Below are 22210 nucleotides of genomic sequence, written 5' to 3' on the forward strand. Positions count from 1 at the left end.
CTGCCTGGGTGCATGCTACTACCTGTCATCTGATGAGGAAGAGGAGCAGCCATAGGGACAGCTGAGAAGTGTTTGTGTTTTCAGGGAACCACAGCCAACTTGAGTCTTAGATTCGTGAGTTACCAATACTTAGTATGTACATCTGATTGTGACTGGTGAGCAGAGCCATTCTCTACAAGGTCAGATTTCTTTTTTCTTCACTTAATGAGTGTTTTACTGTATCTAAGTGAGTGTGAATTTGTTATAAGCCACCACGTAAATGTGAGGACTTACTCACGTGTTCATCTGTGTACTGTCTGGACAGGCTGCCCACTCTCTAAGGCGGTGCTGGTCGTGGGCACTGCTTGAATGCTATGCTGGTATGTTGTTTTCTGTGCTTTGGTTTTAAACTCATAAAGTGGTGAATCAATTTGATGTTCTTTGAGCTAAAATTGCCTTACTTTAACTTTACATGTAAATGATCGTTGAAGCAAGAAGCAGCGATACAAAGCCTCCTTCCTAGAGTCCTGTTCCTAGTTGATAGAGGAAGGATTTCAGAAGTGAGTGGGACTGCAGCCCTGTCACCCCTCATTGATTCTGCTGCTCTATTTACTGCTGTTTATCTTCAGGTCTGTCATCCTCTCTTAACTGTATGAGTGGTGTGTATGTGTGAATTTGAGTACAGTTTTATATGGGGGTGTATATGTATATTTTAAAATACTGTATTTCTACACACCTCTATTCTTCTAATTTTAAGGTTGCTAGTTGAAAAATGGATTTTCGGTATACTGAACTTTTTAGAAAACAATTTGGAGAAATATTCTGTATCTGATGTAACTCCTGTTCATAAATGGTATTAATTTAAACTCTCCACCCTGTGTGGAAGTATTTCTTGTGCTTTGATTATTACTTGCTTGAGACAAACCACCCAATTGAGCAAATGTTTGCTGAACATGCAGGGTTTGTCCAGAGGCCTTGTGCAAAGGGCCAAGAGGTACAGAGATGACTTTTTAGAAACTTAGAATGTACAAATCTAGGGGTTGTTTCTGTGTTTATCCATCTGAAGACTCAGAAGGAACAGCTGCAAACAGGTGTGTATACCCTCCAAGGCTGCTCTCTTGTAGCAAAAACCCTCAGGGGTTTGCAGCATAGACTTTTGTAGCAGCTGTAAAGCTGAAACCAACATTTAGAGTGTGGTTAGGGCAGCCATCCGAAGTACAGACTTAAAGGACCAGATAATCAGCATAAGTAGACCTACTTAACTATCCCATTTTACAGATGAGAAACTAAGGCCTCTCACTTTCACATCTCTTAGTATCTCGTTTATAATTTTGATTTGTGTTTCCCCATTGACTAATGATAACAAGCATCTTTTCATGTGCTTATTGGTCATTTGTATATCCTCTTGGGAGACATGTCTATTCAGATCCATTTCTAATTTATTATTGTGTGAAGGAGGACCCGAAAAGAGTACACAGAAACTATCTAGAGCTTAGGTTCTTCTGTAAGATCATAGACATGTGAGGGATTCAAAAATACTCTGCTGTTGCCATTTTATTACATTATCTCCAGGGCCAAGGCTATGGAGAGTTAGTGTCTGTTCCTAGAAGGGGCTGTGCTTCTGAATGGGGGTGTATAGTCATGCTTTGCTGGGCTTGAGAATTCCTGACCCCAACCCATTTATTGCCAAATATGATAACAAAAAAGGCCTTTAGTTTGGTTGTGTGTTACTGTCATTTCCAGTTACTTTTTGATGATGATTTATAACCATAGGTATATATTTCACACATAATTATTATAATTTTAAAATAATATACACATAGGAGATTATAGTTGCTCCACACTCAGAATAGGATAGTCTAGGATGGCTAACAAGTGCAATATATGTGTTAACTAGAAACCTGTTGTTATCAATTACCTCTCACTTAGCATTTTCTGGCTTAGAAAGTGCTTCTATTCATATTTGTCCTTATGATCATCTTAGATGTTAAGCGATTGCTATTGTTTCTGTATGAAAGATGAGTACACAGAGGCTTGGTGTAGTTTTCTGGACTTGTTCAAGGTGATACAGGTGAAACTGAAGTTGACTAATTTTCCTAAATCTCTAGCAATGTTTTACAAATTTTGTGTAAAATTTTTCTGCAGTGATGATTTTTTAAAAATGTTCTTTAAATATTTTATTTATTTATTCATGAGAGACAGAGAGGGAGAGAGAGGGAGAGGCAGAGACACAGGCAGGGGGAAAAGCAGGTTCCATGCAGGGAGCCCGATGTGGGACTTGATCCCAGGACTCCAGGATCACACCCCGAGCCGAAGGCAGATGCTTAACTGCTGAGCCACCCAGGTGTCCCACTGCAGTGATTATTTTAAAAGGCAGCGTCCTGGGTCTCTGCCTCTCAAGATCTGGTGCAGTAGGTCTGGATAGGGCCTATGAAACTGCCTTTCAAACAAGCATCCTGAATTGTGATGTTCCACATTGTCCAAGGGGGCCACACATTGAGAAACACTTGTTTAGACTACAAAACTCTTGACTGTTTAAAAGCACAGAATCGGGTCTTCAGGTTTTCATCCCAGTGTTGATGAGAAGCTTTGACAGGCAGACATGATCAGACTTGTGTTCCAGAAAGATCACTGTGGCTATTGTATGGAAAATCCTGTGGAGTGGGATCTCACTGAGGATAGGGAATACCGATTTATCACTTTCTAATCTAAGAGAGAAACAACACTGGCCTGGGTTGGATTATAATGGTGATGAGTCAAAGCAACTGGATTCAAGAGGTGAAGGGATAGGCCTGACCAGGCTTGGTGATTTAACAGAATGGAGACAGTGAGGGATAAGGTAAAACTCAGAGTTTACATGTTTTTTTTTAGGTGAGTTTTAGGTTCAGGCAAGTGGGAGGATGTTGATAGGTTATTGAAATGGGGAGCATGGAAGAGGTGGGTCTTTCCAGGGGCCTGCAGAGCAGTGCTTTGCATATAATCACTCTTTGCACCTGTGTTGTTGCTGGATTTTTTTCCACCTTTTCTCAGTTCCTTGGAGTTAGGATGATACTATAGGAGCCCCACCTATGGGCCCACAGACTTGGGCATTCCCAAGGAATTCTCTTCCTCATTTTATGGAGCCAGGAAATTTCTTGTTTCCAAAGGCCTTCCTCCTCTTGCTTTGGGAAGAGGAATCATCAAGAAATCAGCAATGCTCTGAATTCAGGAAGAGTTTGGGTTGTTTTAGTTACCCAAGAAACAGGATTGCTGACTTGGGAGGGAATGGGGCTAAAAATCCTCTCAAAATGTCTTCTCCCCAAATTGAGTTTAAGAATGAAGACCCGAACATGAAGGTGTCGTTCTTTTACCATAACTTTATTTAGGTTCCCCTTTTGTCAGAAGGAGATGAGTCATAGTTGACAGAGCTGGGAGTAGCACCTGGGAATCAGAGCTGGGTTTCGGTACTCTAGCTGGACACACATTGGCAAGGATCATGACAGTCCTATTGGTAGCCAAAGCATGTTCATGCTAATAATGCAACCAAGTAATTTTGGTTCTTTTTGTGAAGTGAAACTGACCATTATTTTGGCTTGTGGGTCAGCATGGCATAATATCTGGTCTAGTCTTTTCAGTGTAAAGTAGACATTTTGATTATTCAGGTTCTGAGCCCTAGAGAGTAGATCTCTGAAAGCTCCTGTTCATGGGTGCTGGTGGTCGTTACATGTCACTCTACGGGCCAGAGATTCACTGTTCCTAGTCAGCTGTGCTCTCTAGTCTTAATCACCATCACTTGTGGTTTGCTGCTCTATTTGTCTTGCCATCCTGGTAGAAGACAAAACTTTCAACACAAAACAGAAATTGTTCCTCCCTCGCCCACCACCACCGAACAAAGGGAAACATAACCTTTAGCCATGACATCAAATTCTTAAGCTTTGGAATTGATAGAACACTTCAAATGTGAACAAAAAACAATCACTTGTAGTAGAACTCACTGAAGCCATGATTGTTTAAACACGTTAGTGGATGACTAACAAGGTCCTTGTTTAGAATGGAATAACTCAAGCCATTTGTACCTCCTCTTTGTCCCTCACCTTGCCATCTGTATTAGTTAAAATATCTAGACCGTGGATCTGTAGTAGCCAGAGACCATGATTATATTTGCATTTTTAACATGTGAGTGCTTTTTATGTTGATCTTTAAGTTGGACCAGATGGAGTCTGCAGTACAGCTTTGGTAGTGTTTCATAAATATAGTACCAACTTGATATTCCAAAATGAAATGAAAAGTAGCTAATGTTGTTTGCCTTCAGCTCTTCGAAGAGATTAGAGTGTACTTCATGCTCAGCTGGAAACCATTGCTAGTTTAGTGATAGGTGACCAGAAATGTGGTCAGATACCGGTCATTCGGAGAATTAGATGCAGGACACATTTCATTCACATTGTACTTTCTACTCTCTGGGCAGAGGAAATCAGAATTCATCGTGGTGTTGTGTCCATGGTGTTCGTCAGCTTGCTGTTTTGTTGAGCAGCCTGGTGTGCAGGCTTTTACAGTAACATCCTGGTAAAAATGAGCACTCTGTACAGCATCTCCCCAGCTGCTACCCACTGTGAAGTTTAACATTAAATCAGAAAGGCAAGGAAATCGAGATGGAAATCTTTGTACTTGGTTTCTGCCAAGGTGTTACTGTGCATGCAGGGCCACATGCAATGCTGCTTCTAAAGACTCTTTTAATTAAAGGCCCCACCCAGTGAATTGAGGATGAAATTTTACCCTGAATTCTGAAAGTTCTGCATGGGTGGAATATGGGGAGCATAGACAAATGTTAAGAATGGGAACTACTTAGCTCTCTACCAATTCCTTCTAAGTTCTGTTTTTAACTCTTTCATAATATGTGGATCTTTAGTTTAACTAGATTTTTTTCCCTCCAAATTAGCACAGGATTATGAAAATGAAATGTGGATACTTATATGTTAAATAGGATACAGTTTCTGATATTTGATGTAATACAGAATTTATTTGAAGTAGGGCTAAATGTGATACCATATTTTTAAAGCAAATCTTTTAATCTTTGTTCCTTGTTTTGATAAATCATTACCTGCATTTTCCCTAGAATTCTTCTACCAGGACTCCCAGAAAAGAATTCTTTTGAGTCATATTCTTACTGATAACTCCCTGCTTTTATTAAAGGTTTAGGTATTTTTTTAAATTTCAAAACTGTACAAAACACAAAACATACAAACTAGCTAGGGGTCCTTTTTGGTGTTCTTGGCTTTATAATATAAATCATCTGGATCTGCTGCTTGTTTTGAAGGTCTATTGGTCTATTTTGTTTTGTTTTGTTTTTGTTTTTGTTCTGATAAATTGTCCTCGGGCTGAAGCACAAACTTGCATGTCTGAATAGAAGTGAAGAGAATTTTTGCATTCAAAATATACCCACTTGAAAATTGGAGATTATTAAGGAAATGACAGGCCTGGAACTATTAGAAGCATGAATGTTAGACCTGAAATGGTGTAACCCCCCTCTATATGTTTATTTCTGTACAGCTAGCAATTTGGGAGAGTTTGATTTTTTTCTTTCCCTCCAGCAATCTGAATGGGTGTGTTGAAGTAGTTGGAAACGGCTGCAGTAAAAGCCTATTCCATTAATCATCATGCACCAGAATAGCAGGAACAGAAAACCGTTCACTGGCAAATAAGAAAGAGAAATTGGGCCTCCTTTCATGTGCTTGAGCAGAACTGCCTGCAAGATAGCCGTACTGCTCCTTGCTCAGTGACCTTCTGGCCTCCGGTGAAGGCGGCCCTTTCCCCTTAGACTTTACTGTCCCCATCAGCAGCACTTAGCCAGCATCCCATCACCTAGCACTGATGAGAGCTGAGCTCCCTTTGCAGGGCTGTGCCATCTTCCCAGCTCTCTGGGTTTCCCACTAGGTCCCAGGCTCTATTATTTCTGTAGTAACACCTTTTCAGATACCCGTTCCATTTTTTGTTACCTGGTTGCTCTTTTTGTGTTCTATGGGATGATCTCATCTAATTCTACAACTGTTACTTTCTCCTTCTGGTTTTTGTTAGGCCTCCCCCCCCCCCCCCGCCCCCGAAAGGAACAGAGAGTCCATGTATGTTAAGATTGTGAGTCCAGAGTCAGACCATCCAGGTGCATTTCCAGTTTCATCTTTAGCATCATGTGACCCCACACCACTCTTTGCCTCATTTTCCCATCTACAAAAGGGAGGTGATGTTAGGGCCCATCCTATAAGGCTATTGGGAGGATTCAAATAGATGAAACAGGAAAACACAATATGGCCTGCAGCGGAACACTTAATAATACTTAGTAAATGTTAGCCTTTGGTCCCCCCACCCCCCTCCCACCCCAGGTCCTGCTCTATTTCCCACATTTACATTTCTGCCTGTACCTCTGGCTTTCTTTTGTTGATAGTTCAACTTCAACAATTTATAATTTAACCCCATCTCACTTTCAAGTTTCTCATCATGGTCAACTATCTCATCTCTTTCCCCTTTCCCCTTAGGTGTTCTTCATGGTGGATTCTTCTATCTCCCTCATCATCCAAGGGGAGAATTCTTTGAGATATATCTTGCTCCATTTTCATATACAAGTCATCACCAAAACTTCCTAAAATCTCTTATCCAGATATCTGTTACAATAATCATTTTACTTATGATTTTATCCAAGGCAGCATCAGCTAGTGGTTAAAAAATCCCGGTTTTGGAATCAGTACCTCCAATAGATCCTAGCTCTGCCACTTCCTGGGTGTGTGACTTTGGACTACTTAATTAACCTCCCAGAACTTCAGATACCTCTCTAGAAGATGAAGATAGTATTACTTCACAGAATTATTGTGAGGCTTAGATGAAGTACCAATTTTTAAGTTCTTGGCATAGCCCCTGGCCTGTATATAGTAAGTGCTGTAGGGTTCAGCCGTTAACTGTTTGCTGTGGGATCTGGTCTTTATCTCTCCTTTCCTGTGGCTGGTTCAGAATGACTCAGCAGAACCCCTCTTCCTTACTAGGTGATTTTTTTAAAGACTCAAAGAATTTACACTGAAAGGGTCTTTAGAGGATTTCAAGCCATTCACCTCAACAAAAATCAAAGCTCCCCCACTTAGTAAGTGCCTGTCATGCATGATGTCTAGTTTTTACAACCCTCTATGGTAGATGCTGTAGGGGCTCTAAGATGCATACTCCCCTAATCCTCCTAGGAGTGTCATGATTGATATTTGAGCTCTGCTCATTCCTGTTCCAAACTTCAGATTTTTGTCATAATACATATTGCTTCCATAACTCCATGTATTAAAATAAATAAAATAAGGTTCCTTGACATATGTTCCTCAGCTTGTTGCACAGATATTGCCAGTGACTGGGAACCTGCTACTTTGCAATGTAGCCTGTTTCATTGCTGAATAGCTGTATAAGTTAAAGACTTCTGTGTTTTGTGCTAAAACCTGATCTCTGTATTTTTTTTCATTGATTTTTTTTAAAAGAAATATAGAGAACTACTCTAACTTTTTTTTTAACCGGATAGTCCTTTAAATATTTGAATATAACTCTTGCTTCTTCCATTGTCCTCTCCTCCTCTGCTCATTTTGTAAATGATCATTATTTTACATATGGCCTACGTCATGCATATCAAATGCTCTGTGTTCCTGGGTTCAGGTCTAGAAATCATCGGGGTCTAGGCTCTATGAGTATGCATTAGGTTTTCCTTATATAGCTTTAGAAGTGCCAGTGAAGAGATTTGATTTTAAGTCACTTTGCCATCAATAGCAAGCCTGAATATTTATTTCAAGTCATTCATTCTCAACTTAAGTATTTATAGAGTATCTATGTGTAGGCTCCCTCTGGCCTCCTTATTTGTCTCTTAGTCAGTCTCTTGGGTTTCTTTTCTTTCTTTTCTTTTTTTTATTTATGACAGTCACAGAGAGAGAGAGAGAGAGAGGCAGAGACATAGGCAGAGGGAGAAGCAGGCTCCATGTACTGGGAGCCCGATGTGGGACTCGATCCCGGGTCTCCAGGATCGCGCCCTGGGCCAAAGGCAGGCGCCAAACCACTGTGCCACCCAGGGATCCCCTCTCTTGGGTTTCTAAGTGAGCAAGGCCAGGAGAAGAAGGCCTTTAGATTTGGTTGTTTTTCTCCATGGTCTCTGCTCTTGGTGGAAGAACAATCCTAGCCCTTGGAGCATGTACAGACATTTTCATTAAAGAAAAAAAATCTCAGAAATTTCATTGTCTTCTCATGAAAACAGACAACAAAAAATCTAGAGCATTAAGAATAGTTTAAAAGCAAACTTGAATTTTTGTCTTTTCATAGTTATTAAGATTCCTAAGAGTCAAATATATTTTGGTGTCAGATTCCTGACAGTCACGTAATCCAGGCTCCCCAGGCGCTGTGCTGAAGTGTTAGGGGCATTGTCAGTGGACAGGACTGCCTGGGTTTGCATTCTAGCTTCTTTGCTTCTTAGAAGACCTAGGTTTCCTCAACTGCCATAATGAAGTTAATAATAGTGCCCAGCTCATAGGGTTGCAGTGAGCAGGAAGTGAGTTTAAACTGTAAAATGTTTTAGAACAGTACCTGGTGCATAGTATATGTTCACTAAATGTTAACACGGTTGTTGAATTGGTTGAAGTAATAGCTTATTTCTTCACCCTGAAGAAGAAACACTCATGACATAAACAGATGTTTTTCTCAAGGCAACCCACATCTTCAGTAAGCTGCATTTAGTTTGAGGAATCACTTAATATTTTCACTCTATCCTACCTAGAGAATGATATACAGTTAGCTTCTTATTTTTCATGGAATTTATGGTATCTCCAATCTTTCAGAGCTGTTGGAAATGTATTCTAAAATTGTTCATCGTTAGAGTAAAAAGTGCTTCATGTTCTGATCAAGGGATCCCTGCTAGTAAATGTTTAATCCTGAAGTGTAGGCACAGAAATGGGTAGTGATACCATCCCTATTACAGATGTATCTCTTGTTCTGCCATGTGAGCGTCCACCCCCACTTTGATGTCTATTCCCAGTTTGAAATTCTGAACAAGTTGGTCTTAGTGTTCTGAGGAGATGAGGTGGCCAGGAATTCTGAGGGAGTGGGGTAGCCAGGGTGAGTGATGCCATTTTTGGTATTCTGGTCTGAGGATCCCTAAGACTCTAGTTGAGTTATATAGTAGAGGAAATGGTACCTAACTGAACACACCTTCTACTGTGGTTGAGAGTAATCTTGCCTTACAATAGCTTTAGCAGTGGGTCTGGCAATTCGAAGGAGACTGTGTTCATTTACTTTCAATTGAATACATACTGTGGTCATTTTTCGCTACAGGGTGTTTAACAGTTGGTTTCTTTCTCTTAAATTGGAGGCACTTATACAGAGAACCCCTTTTTGTTCAGTAGAGTATGATTTGTTCATTCAATTGGTTTTATAGAATACTTGTGACTGAAGACTATGACTATCGTTTATTGAGTGCCTAGTATATCTGAGGCATCCCGCCTATGCCAGTAGAGGGATAAGCAGGACATAGCCTCTTTTCCCTGGCAAGGTAGGGAAAAGACAGGAATATGAACAACTGCTTGAAATAAGATAGAATAAGACAAGTCTTACAACTGAGGGGCAAGCAGGGAGCCACATGATCAGATCAGTTATTTTCAGGTAAGAGACCTACTTCTATTTACTTAAGTGGTGGCATTTGAGCTAAGACTGGAGGAAGTGGTAGGATTTCAGGAACAAGAGAAAGAGGCTGAAGTCTACACAGGCGGAGAGAGGAGTGTGGACAAGGTTAGGACTGGTGGAGGATCTGGAAGGACTGAGCATGCATAAAAGTAGGTCCTTATAAGGTCCTTGGGTTTGGTGATGTGTAATAGCATGGCCTTTCCAAGATACCCACATAGATATATTTGAGCAGTTGTGAATTCTGGTCCAGCAGACAGAAGCCTTCCATTTAAGTGGGAGAAGCACCAGGGAGATAAAAGGTCCCAGAACAGGCTTCGGGCAGGGACAGGCTGGATCAAAACCAGTAGATGCTACAACTGAGAAGAAGCTTTTGAAAAGGATAAGAACTCTGATTCTTACTATAATATTGCCTTTATTTTTTTTTTAAGATTTTATTTATTCATTCATGAGAGAGACAGAGGCAGAGACACAGGCAGAGGGAGAAGCAGGCTCCATGCAGGAAGCCTGATGAGGGATTCGATCCCTGAACCCGGGATCACACCTTGAGGCAAAGGCAGACACTCAACTGCTGAGCCACCCAGGTGTCCTCTTACTATAATATTGTCTTAAAAATTTTTTTTTATTGTAGACATTTCAAACTCTACAAAAGTAGGAAAGTATATTATGCTATGACCCACTGTGTCCCCATCATGCAACTTGAATTATTATCACTGTTTTATCAAGCTTCCTTTACCTCCCAACTTTCTAGGGGAAGAGAAGGGAGTTGGAGCACTGTCGAGCATGATCAGACTTTTGTCATTTCTGGTGTGCTTTAGTTTGTATTGCTTCATAGGGATGATTTGTTTTTACACTACTCTAAAAAACTAGTTGAGGGCCTTACTATACTACTGTCTTGCCAGAGTTTAAAAAAATGGTTATTCTCTGTATCAGCTAATTAAACTTCTTTTTGTTGAAATAATTTGGAGTCCTTGCAGTGCTTTTTAATTCCATAGAGATTAGATCTCACTCTGAGGGCCCATTTGGGAAATGGGCAGGGGCACGAGGAAGAGAATAAAATGCCCTCTCCAGGAGGGATACTTCTATTACATGGCACATGATGGATTTTGATGGGAGGCTGTTTATTTTGTATATGCACTTACTCCCTGTGAATAGCAACAGAAATCTAAATTGGGCTTCCTGTCTTTAGATCATGTGAATTAGAACAGCATACTGCTGCAGTTTTGCCACTTCTGACCCACATACCATCCAATTCCTCATTCTGGAGCAGTGGTCCTCATTCTGGAGCAGTGGTCCTCATCCGGGACCTATGGCCCTCTCCAGACATAGTTTTGATTGTCATGTTCTTGGGAGTGAAGGGGTTACCATCATCTAGTGCAAAGAGAGAGGGGAGGGGTGCACAGGACAGCTCCCCATAACAAAAGCTTAACCTGCCCAAAATACCAATAGTGTCAAGGCTGTATGTTAAAGGAATAGCATATTCCAGAGGAGAACCACCCTTTTCAGTTTGTTATATCACATGTTTGTGTACCCGGTTACCAATAAGAATTTTTCTGTCTTCTTTGGAGAGAGCTCAATGTCCCTATAGATGTTTTTCATTGGATTATCTGCATTACCTAACTTGGGTTTGGCCATAACTTTGGGCCTACCAAACTTCTTTCTAGTTTTTATTTTTTGTTTCCTTAGACTCTAGCAGAACATGGAAGTGATTTGGTTTCTCCAGGTAGAAGATTTAAGGTAGAATGCATTTTCCAAGACATGGTCACTGGTCTAAGCAAAGAGTTCTGTCTTTGGAAGAAGAGAATAGCTTGAGGGTGTTATTTAACAAGCTGGTAATGCTTGTTAAATCAAGATAGGATCTGTATTTCTTCACGCTGATTTGATATTGAGCAGTCTTTTGTAGTAATTGAGAAACATAAATTATTTCACTTTTGATTATTTATAGGAAATACAGTTGGAGCATGCAAAGCAAGCCTTTGTGCAGAGGGACAATGCCAGGACAGGAAAAGTTACAGCCATTGACTTCCGAGACATCATGGTCACCATCCGCCCCCACGTCTTGACGCCTTTTGTAGAAGAATGTCTAGTAGCTGTAAGTTGTAACTTGCTGTAAAGAAGCAGTTTATTTTACCTGGCAAAGGTTCAGTAAACAAGGGATTAGAAGAACGATTGTTAAAAATTATGTAGAGTTTTTTTCAGTTGAAAACACTAGCATTGTCTTAATGTGATCCCATATATTACCATTATAGACAGAGTAAGGTTCTGCTAGCTTTTGTGGATAGGTTAGTTTATTTTCTGGAGCATATGGACTATCTTAAATGTATTAACTGTTTTTAAAAAGAAAAACAAATTTATGATTTCATATTAATTTTGCTGTATATTTTGAGGTATGTCAGATGCTGATCTTCACTTTCATCTATGAAGCAAAATTCTTTTTAAAAAATAGTGAGTGCACATATATTTCTTTGAATGGTCAGCAGAAGAGAGACTCTAGACCTTAGATTCCCTCATTCATTCAACATTTGTGTGTTGAGAGAATAGTGACACACGTGATGGGCAGAACCCAGTTGTCCTGTCTCATGACTTCCATCCCAGTGGGGGCTCAGCCACTCTTCTTACCTCCTGGGCCTAGAAGGTGTCCCAGGACATTCTTTGCTGGAGGTTCCCAAGCCTTGGTCACAAAGCGTAAGAATCACCAGGGATACTTACTAAAAATACAGGTAACTAAGGTTTCTTCCAGGCCTATGGACTTATCACCTACAGATGGTGAGGTCCTAGAATCTCATTTCTGAAGCTTCCCAGGTAATTCTAACGATCCTACCCTTATACAGTGGATTTGCTAGTCCTCGGAGAAGACTTTTGGAGTGTTTTCACCATGCTCTTCGTGCCCCAAAAAGCTTACCATTGGCAGGAACTCAGTGTAGCTTTTCACTTTTTTTTTTTTTTTTGGAGGCATGCAATTCTGACAGGCCTTTTCCACTCTGCACTGTGTTCATCTAGCTCCTTTTCTTGCCTTCTGCTGCCCTTCCTTACTCCATTTTAAACTCCGTGTCAGCTATTTTAAATGATTGCTAAATGGAGATTTATATGGTTGTTACCTTATAAAGAAGTGCTTTCTGAATACAAATATTTTACCTTGTTAGGAAAGGATAGAATTTGAAACCCCAAGCTGAAGTTCCATTCATAATGGACTTGCTATCTGTTCCCTTGCCCCCTGTGAAGAAATATGGCTTCTTACAAATTCTGATTATCAGAATTCTGACCAGTCTTAACTCCCATCAAAGCACATGACATCTCATAATTTTACCATAATATGCTTGTTTGCTAGAAATTCAACCAAGGTAAAGTCTGTCCTTAAATGATTATTTATTGCTAGTTCTAAGTAACATGACAAATCATGATATTAATGTTAGATTGACCACTTTTCATACTGTGTTTGTGTTGGTATAATATAGTTTTACATGTATAAGCACACACACGTGTGCACGTATATGGTATAGCTGTGCATGTCTAAGCCCCTCAGAATTGCTCATTAGATGAAATAAACAAACTTATAAAACATTTCCAATTGAAATTTGAACTCTCTAAATTACTACTGGTCCTGTTGTTATAATCCTACACATGTATTTATTTAGTCTTCTAGGACTTGTGTGTGTAGAGTAGAAGCTCTGGTCATGATTAGTTGCAGTTACTTTTAAAATTCATTTATAGCCTTTTTTTTTTTTTTTTTTTTTTTTGATGTGAAAGGAAAATACTTATGGCCATTTCTTTTTATACATGCATTCTTGATTACTTCCAAAATGAGCATTTGATATATGTACTTCTGAATCTTCTTCATTCTATAAATCCTTTGTTTATTGTTCTTCTCCCCTCTCTTATTTTCAACTTATTTGAGGCTGCTGGAGGTACTACGTCCCATCAAGTTAGTTTCTCCTATTTTAATGGATTTAATTCACTCCTTAACAACATGGAACTCATTAGAAAGATCTACAGCACTCTGGCTGGCAACAGGAAAGATGTAGAGGTGACTAAGGGTGAGTGAGAATAAATCTGAATTTTTGCCTGCTAGTATTGTGGTGTATTATTATTAGAGTGAAGAAGGCAACCTGAGAGTTTACAGTATAGATTTCTCTATCCCATTGACACATATTAAGCATGTGGTACATGTGTGTTCTCCATCCTTTGATCAGACAAACAAAAGCAAATAAAACAGTCTTCAGCAAGTTTTAAATAAACTGAAGACAGCCTTTGAATTAGGGAACCATGTAAAATTTCTTTTTTTTTTTTTCCCATGTAAAATTTCTTAACTGTTTTCAAATCATGCTAAGACCTGAGCTAAATCGGCAGCCTGTAAAGTGGCCTTCAGAAGTACATGAGGAATTCCCTGACAACCTCAGAACAAGATATCATTATTTTAATGGGTTTAAAAAAAAAAAAAAAACAATCCTCTTAAGAATTCCACAGCTTCATTAATATAACCTCCCAGGACCGATGCATGTGAAGTTTCATATCTGCTTCCTGGTTTTCTCGAACCTGCAATTTGAATAATGTCCTGTGTCATTTATTCCAAGCCTTCAGATGAGATGCCAATCTTTTAAAGTCAATGTTAAAGAAACTATTCTGCATACTCCTTCCAGACAAAAGAATTGCAAAAATTCTTACATTTGGGTTTACTTGAATTCTATGACTGATAATAAAGTTTTGTGATGTTCTCTCATTACAGCGCCTTGAGTTAATGCTGCGTTTAGTGGCTATTCCTTCTTGAATCTTTCCCTTTTAACTCTTTTTCCATACAGAGGAGTTTGTTCTGGCAGCTCAGAAATTTGGTCAGGTTACACCCATGGAAGTTGACATCTTGTTTCAGTTAGCAGATTTATATGAGCCACGGGGGTAAGTTGGCCTTTTTTTTTTTTTTCCCCTAATTAGCTTAATAAAAGAGGTTAGGGGGTGGGGGTAGGAGGAGGGCAGCACACTAGGAGAAAAAGAAGCCAAATTAAAGAGGACTCTGAAATACAGGAACAAAAAAGGGAACGTTTTCAAATTCCATAATGCACATATTAATAAACTTGTATTTTGTTGTTGCTTGTGGTGCTTTTTTTTTCTCCTCCAGACGTATGACCTTAGCAGACATCGAACGAATTGCTCCACTGGAAGAGGGAACTTTGCCCTTCAACTTGGCTGAGGCCCAGAGGCAGGTGGGCAAACGGAACAGGGAACAAACTTGCTTTCTAATGTTTCTTCCGTAGGGTACCCGCAGACCCTTTCTACTTGCGGTTGACTTTTGGCCCTGGTATCTGACCTGCCGTCATAACATTTTGCACTACAAATCCAGACCATTTCAAAAGGCTGCGAAGAGAAATTACTTAGAGAGATGTTCTGACTGATAGATAGTTGCTCATTACTTTCAAGAATGGGGTGATTTCCTAACTGCACTGGAAGCCTGTCTCCCCCCCGCAAAAAAAAAACAAAAAAACAAAAAAAACAAAAAACGGCAGAAGATCTTTTTTTCTTCTGTATGTCTCGTGTTGAGAGTTGTGGGACAAGCGTCCTGTTTTGGTGTCACTGTCCTGGCGAGGCAGCGCATTGCTGAGTGAAAGCCGTCTTTGCTCCAAAGAGAGGTACTTCATCAACTCATTGTGTAACTGCCATGCCTTCCGTTATTCTGAATATCAAAATGAGATAATTTTGTTTAGTCTGGAGTAATAGTTTGAAGGCTTTTAGACTTCTTTTCTCTGTGAAAGGATTCATAAGTTATGTGGAAACAATTTGAGGAATGCTAAATTTTATTTTATGGTTAACAGAAACCAATCTCTTGAAGTCATGAGAGTCAGAAACTTAAGACATGGGACCTCCTCATTTAACTCTTGCTCGACTTACCGTAGATCAGGATTAGAGAATAAAAGCTTTCATAGCATGTGTTGTGCTTGCACGATGTTTGTAAAGTAAATCCAGGCACAGACGAGCGTCGTTTGAGAAAAATACCTCCTTTAAGGCAAAGCCACCTCTGAATCCTGTGAGACTTAACAGTTTTTGGCTTGGAACTCTGGGTCTGTACAGAGACGCCAGTTTGACCACAATGGGTTGATGCGGGCTACATTTTTAGGACTGGCAGGCCTCAAGCCAGCACCCCTCCTTTCAGCTCTGCCCCCCACCCCGCCCCCGCTGAATGCAGTGGCAAGTTTTGTGTGTGCAGTGTATAACTCAAAGTGGTGGGTGTATGCTCAGTAAATCCTAACTAGGCACCTCTGGAAAACTAACTGGCTGTTGTTAAAAGAGGGAGACGATGTCGCCGTGTGCCGGAAAGAGGACTCTATAATCACGTGCAGAGGTAGAAGCAACATTGCTCTCCTCCCTTTGATTTTTAAATACTGCTTATTAGACGATTATCTCTTCATCTCTAGAGGACTAGCTGTTGTAGAAATTTGGGGATTAAGAAAAAGCAGAGGGGTTTTTGTTTTTTTTTTGGGTTTTTCTGAAAAGATTCCTTCTGTTCTCCAGCTGGCAGTGGTATCTTACAATATTTCCTTCCAGACCTCTGCAACTTTGGAGAGTTTATGATGAGTGCTCATTGATACTGGCCATGCAAGGGTTAGATGATACTTACAGCAGGAAATGATTGGCTGCGGCTTAGAAGTTTAGACCAATTCACAGTGGCCTTGCCTGGAATATTCTTTCCTATGTGAACACCAGTAGGCCTGACAACATTGACAGACTCCAGCAATGGAGGTCATCCACCTGGTAGGCTGGTAGGCTCTGTGCTAACATGTATCCTCAACAGAGGAGTGTGAGAATGGGAATCTTTCTTGTCTCATGAGCATGCTGCATTTTGAGCTTCAGAAAAGTTCATTGAAAATCAGGGATTGTATTTATTTTTATCTTTTCAATTAAGAGTTAGTGATAGCAGTAGGTCTGCCACCTGCTCCCCCCCGCCAGGTCCCTATTGTTTTCAAAGTATTTTCACTCATTATTTTGGTGTCAGAACCTTTCTAAGTACTATATATTTGTATCCATATAAAAAAGAAGTGCCTTTCTAATGGATGTATTTTTCAAAATGAGGTTACTCATGATTTCCACCTATGCAGAGATCAGTTGGAAATACCTCATAAGATTTGCAGAAAAATGTTTTACATTCTTAAAGATGCATATTTCTATGTAAAGCTATTTCAGTGAAGTGACTTTAAAGGAGATTCCAAATTATCTCATTTTGTTAGAATTATGTTACATTGACAGAAGCTAAAATTCAGTGGGTTGATAGCTGGGGTTGGTAATTATTTTCATTGTTCACCTATTTTAATTATTGTGGCTTTTGAAAAAATAAATTTTATTGGATGTGTATATTCATTCAACAGGTATTTATTAAGCACTATCACTGTCATTTGACAACTTTGCATGACATAAAATTACTGTTTTATTTATGTAGTCAGAAAAATGCAATACACTGAAATGTTCTGACATCAAAAACATGGTAAGGATAATAGGTCAAAAGAACAGTAAAATAACAACTGGCTGGACCTGAAGAAAAAAGTGGATAGAAAAGAGGAGAAAATGGAGATCCCTGGGTGGCTCAGCAGTTTAGCACCTGCCTTTAGCCCATGGCGTGATCCTGGAGTCAAGGAATTGAGTCCCACATCAGACTCATGCATGGAGCCTGCTTCTCCCTCTGCCTGGGTCTCTGCCTCTCTCTCTTTCTGTCTCTCTCATGAATAAATAAATAAAATCTTAAAAAAAAAAAAAAAAAAGAGGAGAAAGTAATGATTACTCCTCATACAACCACCTAGTTGTAGCCACTGGGTGTTGGGATAGCCAAATATTAGTATGTTTTTATAATCATACACATACCCACAAATAATTTTAATTAAAAACATCGCATTGCATATGATCTTTTAATATTGTTCTTAAAAGATTATCATGAAATATTTCAAACATTTATAAAGGTAAAGACAGTCATATCATGAATACCTGTCTACCTGCCATATTCCTTTTAACCCGTTTTCCCTTTAGAATCCCATATGAACATTTTTCTTAACATCAAAAAATTATTTTACAATGACATTTCATTTTAAGGCTGTAGTTTTTTAAAGAGAAGTTTATTTATTTAAATAATCTGCCCCCACTATGGGGCTCTAACTCACGACCCTGAGATCAGAAGTCACATACTTTAGTGACTGAGCCAGCCAGGTGCCCCAGGGCTGCAACATTTTTAACTGGTTCTCTATTATTGGACATTAGGGGATTTTTCAGAGTTTTTACTCTTGAATACTGTTGCTTTTTAACATTCTGGTAGCTTGATCTCTCATTTACTTACTCATGATTTACTTACATGATTATTTTCTAGTCTGATTTTTTTTTGTAAGTAGAATCACAGGGTCAGATGTTCAGTACAGGAGTTTGGGTGTATGTTACCAAGTTTCTCTTCAGGTTTATGCTAGATTAAATGGCAGATTTGGGAGGCCCTGTTTCTATCAACTCTTGCCAGGCTGGGTGTTGCCATTAGAAAACAAACTATGGTGACAGACGATAGTTAGATTTGTCGTGGGGAACACTTCACAAAATACTTCAGTGTTAAAACCCTATTTTACACCTGAAACTAATACATTGTAGGTTAAGTACACTTCACTAAAATGAATGAACAGAAATCCCCCAAACCTACCAGTTTGTTTGATAAAGAATGAGGTCTCATTACTGTTTTTAAGTTAGTATCTCCTTGATCACTGGTAAGAATTAAACATTTGAAAATAGGTTTGTAACATTTGGGGGCAGGGGCCATAATGGTTCTCATTATGTTCAGATTTGATTTTTCAACATTAACAACAGTAACAACTTTTTATTAATAAGAACAACAGACTCTAACCCTACCTTCCTCTTTGATGTTGTGAATTTGGAACTCATGGGGTGATTTTAAAAAATCATATGTGCTCATGGACTGTCCTTCTTTCTGTCTCCTGCCTCCCCCTGTCCGACTTCCATATGTGCAAAGAAGAAGGCCTCAGTGGACTCGTCCCGACCCATTCTCCTGCAGGTTGCAGAATCAGCCTACAGGTTTGGTCTGGGTTCTATTGCTGGAGGTTAGTCATGGATGAGTACAAATTTATCACTTTTATTATTCCTCTGGTTCTTTTCCTCTGATTTTCCACCTTACAGTATCAAAGGACAGAGCCATCCTTGGCCTTTCCAAGCCAGTTTCCTGTCTGCACTTCTGAAATGGAACAAGAGCAAAGGGAACTCCCCCCATACCTGCATGCGATCAGGGACTTTTTCTTTTATCTTCAAATAGGCCTTTTTTTTTTTTTTAAGATGGGTGAATAATGAGATTAGGCTGTAGGGGATGTGTTTTTGCACATTTGAACTGTCTATGACATCATATCAGGAGACACTTCAGTGAAAAATCCATAGTTTTTATTTATTTTATTTATTTTAAGGTTAGTGCAGTTTTAAAGTCTATATGTGCATAATTTGTTCCTTTCCTTCATCAGACTTCTCTTTGACATTTGACCACTTTCCCTTTTCCTCTGATCTTACTTCCTTCTGAAATATTGGTATTATTTCATTTTAGCTGTTGGAGCCACTGCTGTGTATCCTATTGATCTTGTAAAAACTCGAATGCAGAACCAACGATCAACTGGCTCTTTCGTGGGAGAACTTATGTATAAAAACAGCTTTGACTGTTTTAAGAAAGTGCTACGCTATGAAGGCTTCTTTGGACTGTATAGAGGTTAGTGCCATGTGCTAAATTCACGTAAGGTGAAATAGTAGCCAGAAGGTTTGGTTTTCCATCTGCATGCCTGAAATGGATTAGGGAGACTGCATTACAATGGAAATGCAGCAGATTCTCAATTATCCATGCTAATGGGAGTAGGCTGGAGGCATCCAGGGCATGGCTAATCGAAACAGCCCATAATCTGAAAGCCATTTATATTGCCTTTTATTATGTTTTATTTATTAAAATAATTATTTTTTCTAAATATCTTCAGTGGGTTTTTAAAAAGGATCTCATATGATTTATCTTCTTGAAGTAACTCCACTCACCAGCTCAAAGGGAAAGGCATCCTGGGGATGGGACAGAGATTAATGATAGTCCTTGAATATATCCCCCAAAAGTTTATCAGGTGGGTAACCAGGGGTTCAGTGGAACCTCCTTTACTGCCTCTTCTTTAGATTGAAATTGCCCCTTCCTCTGACTCTGTACCCAGTGGAGTTGATTCATACGCCACTCAAACAGGTAGTCTTGTTCACCTGCTCCTTCAGCCATCTAAGGTTCACGAAGCAAGGAGGACAGTAGCAAAATGTATGTCATCACTAATAGAAAAGATCCCACAGATCCTGGCTGGTTTTCCATTGGTATTGGCCTGTAGAGGCTTGACTTTACTTCCCAACCTCTGTGTTACCTTGTACAAAGAGAAAAGAAGTGAGTATATTTGCATCAGCTTAAATACAGTATTGTGGGCATCTGGGTGGGTTGGTCAGTTAAGCATCCAACTCTTGGTTTTGGTGAGGGTCATGATCTCAGGTTGTGAGATGGAGCCCCAGGCTCTGCATTGGGCATGGAGCCTGCTTAAGATTCTTTCTCCCTCTGCTCACCGCCCCATCCTTACCCCTGGGCTTGCATTCTCTCTTTCAAAAATAAATAAAAAAATACAGCTTTGCAAGGCCATTCAAGCTGAGCCACTTTGCCATTTGGCAACTGCACTGTTGGCGGGGTCTCCCCTTCCTGCCAGTGCTTGCTCTAGAAGAAAATAGTATTTAATACTTTGTAGGGACAGACCTTGAAACTGGCAGCCACATAAATCTGTGCCTCTAGGCCTCTTCTGCCATCTGCTGACTTCAGCCTTCATCTTAAGCATCCAAGTTTAAAAAAAACAAAGACCCCTCTTGAAATCTCTCACCTTCAAAACTAGGGGGTTTTAAACTCCAGAGTAGTTCCATTTTGCAGGTCCTATTGTGTAGGTAGATAACTCTCATCAAAGTCCTTTTGATCTTTTTCTCTACCCTCTTTCCCTCACCCCCTGCCTCTTACAATTGGGAAGGTCTTTGACCCTAGGTGATTGATGATGACCCTTACAGGGTCACTGCCTTCATTTGAAATACTCTTTGCTCCTGGTGACAACAAACCTCACAAATGAAATGTCTCCCAAGTAGTACAAGGTTAATGTCACAGTGCTTGCTTTGCAGTGATTCAGGCAAAGGCTGCCACCTTACCTGTTCACATAGGTTGTTCTCTGCCTGGAGAGCTTTGAGTGTTAAGCCAAAAGGACGTCTGAGCCTTTCCATTGCTTCACAAACTAATTTCATGGCCTTCCCTCGGTATTGGATTAAGTGCCTGTAGGATTGTGAGAAATACTTTTTATCCTGCTGAATGTTTTTAATATGCATATGTTGACCTCGTTTGATTTAATGTTGAGTCCCTTCTCCTTCCTCTTTGACCAGTCTGACACATCTTGATTCTTTGTTGTATCCAGATTTCCTTCCCTAACCTGTTCTTTTAGCCCCATAGATGGAACAGCTTAAAGCATACCTGAGTGCAGAGCTAATATGGTCATCCCACAAACCTCTTGCTGTTTTAGAGATTATCATCTGTAAGATGAGGGAGGGGGGGTGGGGGGGTGGCAGCTGGTTTTAACTCTTTAGGGTAGGAGAGTCAGCCCACCTATTAGAAATGGAAGCTTGCTTTGAAAACCAAAGAGGCAGTCCTCCTTTTCCTGGTTCTAAATAGCTAAAGGAATAGCTATTTATCTTACCTGTTTTGGCTGCCTGAACCCTCAGTGGTTCCCTGTCAGAGGATGCTAGGTAGAATGTGAGTATAAGAAGATTCATTCTGGGAGTCATCTCTGTTCATTTCCTCTTTATTTCTTCTATTTTCTAGTAAGTGATTTTAAAGCAAAAGATTTACTGTAAAACCTTGTTTGGTTTCATTCTTTAATTTGGATCTTGAGAGCAAAGGAATGATTGGCAGTTCAAGTGAGGGAAGAAAAAGATTTATAACCTTCCTTCATAAAAATGACCTGTTCCTATTATTGATTAGTTGGGGACCAGTTCTCTTTAGTGCCTTGCACATAATCAATAATTAATAATTGTATGTAACTACTAAGTTATAAATGCTTGTCATGAGAGTGATAGAAAGATCAGATGAAAATGGGAATCCATCAGTAGTAGCACAAATTATAATAGAAACAACAAGAATCTGAGGTACTCCTGGGAATCATCACTCTTGTAACCTATGTGTGCAAATTCAATAGAGAACACAGCCTACATGTGATTCTTCGACTATAAATTTCTCATTAGATGTAATTTTACTGTTTAAAAATTTTATTTTAAGGGAAACTTGAATTTCAATTTTGGGAATTTTAGAATTGCCTCTGATAACGCTTCACCTAGCAGGATGTGAGAAGGTGTCAGAGGACATCTCTAATTTATAAACATGTTTTGAAATATGGAGCATATTTTTTCTATTATGGAATTTTGCTTAACATGTAATTTTTCTGCATCAATACATATATAATTGCTAATATTTCCTGAATAGTATAATTTGGGAATGTTGCATAAGTAAGGTCTCTCCCCCATTTTAAAATTATCTTTGTGC

At 39.6% G+C, this 22210-nt stretch overlaps 1 protein-coding gene across 3 annotated transcripts in view; it reads left to right on the top strand.

The window, feature by feature from the left end:
• The window catches only part of SLC25A13 (solute carrier family 25 member 13), a 186207-nt gene that overhangs the window by 97098 nt on the left and 66899 nt on the right, over positions 1-22210 (top strand). For 2 of the 3 annotated variants that reach the window (XM_077856830.1, XM_077856832.1), the window contains 6 exons: positions 11579-11725; positions 13529-13667; positions 14430-14523; positions 14744-14828; positions 18611-18698; positions 19187-19345. In XM_077856830.1, the coding sequence (XP_077712956.1) occupies positions 11579-11725; positions 13529-13667; positions 14430-14523; positions 14744-14828; positions 18611-18698; positions 19187-19345 (712 nt within the window). The remainder of the gene's footprint in view (positions 1-11578; positions 11726-13528; positions 13668-14429; positions 14524-14743; positions 14829-18610; positions 18699-19186; positions 19346-22210) is intronic. The other variant, XM_077856831.1, reaches the window with a different exon arrangement.

The sequence above is a fragment of the Canis aureus genome, chromosome 18 (assembly GCF_053574225.1).
Source record: "Canis aureus isolate CA01 chromosome 18, VMU_Caureus_v.1.0, whole genome shotgun sequence".
In the NCBI taxonomy this organism is placed as follows: domain Eukaryota; kingdom Metazoa; phylum Chordata; class Mammalia; order Carnivora; family Canidae; genus Canis; species Canis aureus.